We start from the raw sequence: 3966 nt of genomic DNA, 5'->3' as shown, positions 1-3966 counted from the left end.
GGGGTGGAAAGGGGAGACCGGGACGAAGCAGCGCGACCTGGGGGCGAGGGGGCCCGGCGGACCGGGACGCCGCTCGACGACGTGACAGCGTGAGGTCATCAGCGCCGTCGGCCGGCGGGGCTCGACGGCGCTGATGACCTCACGCTGTCACGTCGTCGAGCGAGGCGACGGGCCCAGGGATTGGCTGGCGGCGGCTCAGCGGCACTTCAAAGCCGGCGAGGGAGCTACAATTGTGGTGGAATGGGCGGAACTGATCATTGTATTGCACACCTCTAAAAAAAACACTGCCTCTGATTTATCAATATAAAAAAGATCCTCTGAGAGGAGGGCACTTTTGTGTGATGGCAACTTCACTTCTAGGGGTGAGTCTAAGGATTTTTTTCTCTTGCTGGTTTAATTGGTTTCTTTTTATTGTCGATTGGAGGGGGTTAAAATAACCCCTGTCTTGACCGGGGCTATCAGTCTCCTCTATTCATCCTTTTTTTTTTTTTTTTTGTCTTTTTTTTTTTCTTTTTTAACTGAAGTACAAGTGAGTTTAGGAGAAAAGAAAGAGTGAGAGGGGGAAAAAGGGGCAGAGTCACTTTTCAGCGAGCAGGAAAAGGTTTTAAGGGCATTTGTAGAAACAACCTACAGCGCCCGGGCTGTGCTGTTCCTGTGCCCCCGGAGAAGTGGCCTTTCTTCTTTACATGTGACTGCTAGAAGGAAAAAAAAAACCAAAACCAAAAACCCAAACCAAAACCCAAACCCAGCACTGTCGTTTTTCGTGTGCAATTTCCAATTTGCAACAGATTGTGGCTTTTTATTTCCCTTTAAAATATCACAGCCCGCCGTGTCCAGCAGGTACGTTGAACTTGTGTATACATACATATGTACATATGTTAAATTTATATATATATTTAATTATCGTTGGTACGTAAATGAGGCTTATTTCAAGGAAGTGTTTTGTTTCTTTTTAAAAAAGGAGTAATTTGATAATCTTGCAATTCGATATTTAAGAATACAGTCTTACTGGCCTGAGGGACGGGGACCGGTCAGGTCCCGGGGAAAGGGAACAGTCTGAAACGTTGCAGCCGCCGTGCCGGGGGCGTCTTCAAAGCTGCGGTAACAGGCGCAACTTTTTCCCCCTCTCATTTTTCACCCCCTTTTTTAACCCTAACCCTTCCCGAGGCCCTCCGTGGGAGGAGGGTTGGATGGTGGGAAAAAAAGCCTCGGAAGGCTCTTGGAGGCAGAGCCGCGGCTCCGGCGAGGTGGTCCTCCCACGGAAGTCGCGAAACTTTGCGGCCGCGGCCGGGCGGCGGAGCGGAGCGGAGCGGTGAGGAGCGGGGCCGGGCGGCGGAGCGGAGCGGTGCGGAGCGGGGCTGGGCGCGGGGCGGCGGTGGGGCCGCTCCGTTCCGTCCCTGACGCCGGCGCGGCGGCCTCTCCCCTCTGTGCCCGCAGGAGGAACCGCGGGTAGGCTCCACGCCGCTGGCCATGCTCGCCGCGACCTGCAACAAGATCGGCAGCCCCAGCCCCTCGCCGTCCGCCCTCTCGGACAGCGCGTCCTCCTTCGGCAAAGGCTTCCACCCCTGGAAACGCTCCTCCTCCTCCTCCTCGTCCTCGGCGGGCAGCTGCGGCGCCGTGGGCTCCGGCCTCCCGGGCTTCGGCGTGGCGGCCGCGGCGCGCAACGGCTCCTCGGCGGCGGCGGCGGCGGCGGCGGCGGCCGCCCTCGTCTCGGACTCGTTCAGCTGCGGCGGCTCGCCGGGCTCCAGCGCCTTCTCCCTCACCTCCAGCAGCGCGGCGGCCGCCAGCTCGCCCTTCGCCAACGACTACTCCGTCTTCCAGGCGCCGGGCAGCGCCGGCGGCGGCGGCGGCGGCGGCGGCGGCGGCGGCGGGGCAGCGGGACAGGAAGCGGCGGCGCACCAGCCCGTCTTCATCTCCAAGGTGCACACGTCGGTGGAGGGGCTGCAGGGCATCTACCCGCGGGTGGGCATGGCGCACCCCTACGAGTCCTGGTTCAAGCCCTCGCACCCGGGGCTGGCCGCCGGCGAGGTGGGCTCGGCGGGCGCCTCCAGCTGGTGGGACGTGGGCGCCGGCTGGATCGACGTGCAGAGCCCCAACGGGGCGGCCGCGCTGCCCGGCTCGCTGCACCCGGCGGCCGGCGGGCTGCAGACCTCGCTCCACTCGCCGCTGGGCGGCTACAACTCGGATTACTCGGGCCTCGGCCACTCGGCCTTCAGCAGCGGCGCCTCCTCGCACCTCCTCAGTCCCGCCGGGCAGCACCTCATGGACGGATTTAAGCCGGTGCTGCCCGGCTCCTACCCGGACTCGGCCCCCTCGCCGCTGGCCGGCGCCGGGGGCTCCATGCTGGGCGGCGGCCCCGCCGCACCGCTGGCCGCCTCGCCGCGCTCCTCTGCCCGCCGCTACTCGGGCCGCGCCACCTGCGACTGCCCCAACTGCCAGGAGGCCGAGCGGCTGGGGCCGGCGGGGGCCAGCCTGCGGCGCAAGGGGCTGCACAGCTGCCACATCCCCGGCTGCGGCAAGGTCTACGGCAAGACCTCGCACCTGAAGGCGCACCTGCGCTGGCACACGGGCGAGCGGCCCTTCGTCTGCAACTGGCTCTTCTGCGGCAAGCGCTTCACCCGCTCCGACGAGCTGCAGCGGCACCTGCGGACCCACACGGGCGAGAAGCGCTTCGCCTGCCCCGTCTGCAACAAGCGCTTCATGCGCAGCGACCACCTCAGCAAGCACGTCAAGACCCACAGCGGCCCCGGCGGCGCCGGTGGCCCCGGCGGCGGCGGCCCCGGCGGCGGCCCCGGCTCCGGCGGCAAGAAGGGCAGCGACACCGACAGCGAGCACAGCGCGGCCGGCAGCCCGCCCTGCCACTCCCCGGAGCTGCTGCCGCCCCCCGAGCCCGGCCACCGCAATGGCCTGGAGTGACGGGCGGAGGCGCGGGGCCGCCGCCACCCCCCCGGCCCGCCGCCCCCCGGGGCGCTCGGCGGCCCCGCGGCGGGGACGCGGACACGTAAGTAGCCGGCGCGGCTCCGCAGGGTCCGCGCTCAGCTCCCGCGGCCGCACCGCTGCCCGCCCGCAGCCCCGTACCGGGCGGCCGGTGCCCTCGGGCCGCGCAGCCCCCGCGGTGGCGGCAGGGGAGCGGCTGGGCAAGGCGCGAGAGCCGCGACTTGCCGGGGGGCAGCCCCGCGGCCGCCTCCCCTCCCCCTCGCCTTGAGACCCTCCCTCGGCTTGCCTTTAGAGCGGAAAAAACCACGCTCTCTCTCGCTTTCCCGCTGGAAACCGTCCCGCACCCCCTCCCGCCGCTAGCCTCGGTGCGGCAGCGGTGCCGCGGACGGGCGGGCAGGGGTGCCCCGCGGCGGGGGTTCCGACGGCAGCGCCCGCCAGCCGCCACCGCTGTCCCCTCACAGCGCCCAGCGGAGACCCGGTGCTGCCCGCACCTCGTTAACTGCTCGGAGCCCTTCAGCTCCCCGGGACCGGAGCGGCAATGTGCGTGTCCCCCCCGCCCCATCCCTCCCCCTCCCCCCGTCCCGCTTTTTTTTTTTTTTAATTTTAACAAATCGTTTCCCTCCGCGAGCCCAAATTTCACTCCGTTTGCCAGCGCATTTGTATAATTCCCATTTGCGTAGGAATCGTGGAATACGCTGAAAGTAATTAGGTTGAAAGTCGTATATTTTTAAACTCCAAACAAATGAAGAAGCACCGTGGGTTTCAAGCGAAGCTGTAGTTCCAATGCCAAAAAGGGAGGCCGGGGGAGCGGGGGGATAGGAAAATAAAATATTTGTAAAATACGTCTGAACCTATAGGTTTGTACAACTGAGGAATCGTTCTAGATTAACTAACAATTAAATATAACTCCACCAATGTATCGGTGTGAGATGCAGTTGTCCAGGAGACGATTTTGTATAGTATTTTTCCTGTAAATTACTTCCAGTAAATATTTGAAAATATATTGAAGTACACTTGACGTTTTTTTTT

At 63.7% G+C, this 3966-nt stretch overlaps 1 protein-coding gene across 1 annotated transcript; it reads left to right on the top strand.

Annotated features, from left to right (window-relative positions):
- The first annotated feature begins 326 nt into the window (after window positions 1-326).
- SP8 (Sp8 transcription factor) lies at window positions 327-2916 on the top strand. The gene is made up of 2 exons (XM_055806622.1): window positions 327-362; window positions 1438-2916. The coding sequence occupies exons 1-2, from the start codon at window positions 342-344 to the stop codon at window positions 2914-2916; spliced, it is 1500 nt and encodes a 499-aa protein (XP_055662597.1). The 5' UTR covers window positions 327-341.
- Window positions 2917-3966: the final 1050 nt, after the last annotated feature.

The sequence above is a fragment of the Falco peregrinus genome, chromosome 5, assembly GCF_023634155.1.
Source record: "Falco peregrinus isolate bFalPer1 chromosome 5, bFalPer1.pri, whole genome shotgun sequence".
Lineage (NCBI taxonomy): Eukaryota > Metazoa > Chordata > Aves > Falconiformes > Falconidae > Falco > Falco peregrinus.
This window is presented reverse-complemented; position numbering and strand designations above follow the sequence as displayed.

Coding starts and splice junctions, on each gene's coding strand:
- SP8 (XM_055806622.1), top strand. CDS start 342: ATGGCAACTTCACTTCTAGGG. Junction 363..1,437: donor TGGCAACTTCACTTCTAGGG/GTGAGTCTAAGG, acceptor CTGTGCCCGCAG/GAGGAACCGCGGGTAGGCTC.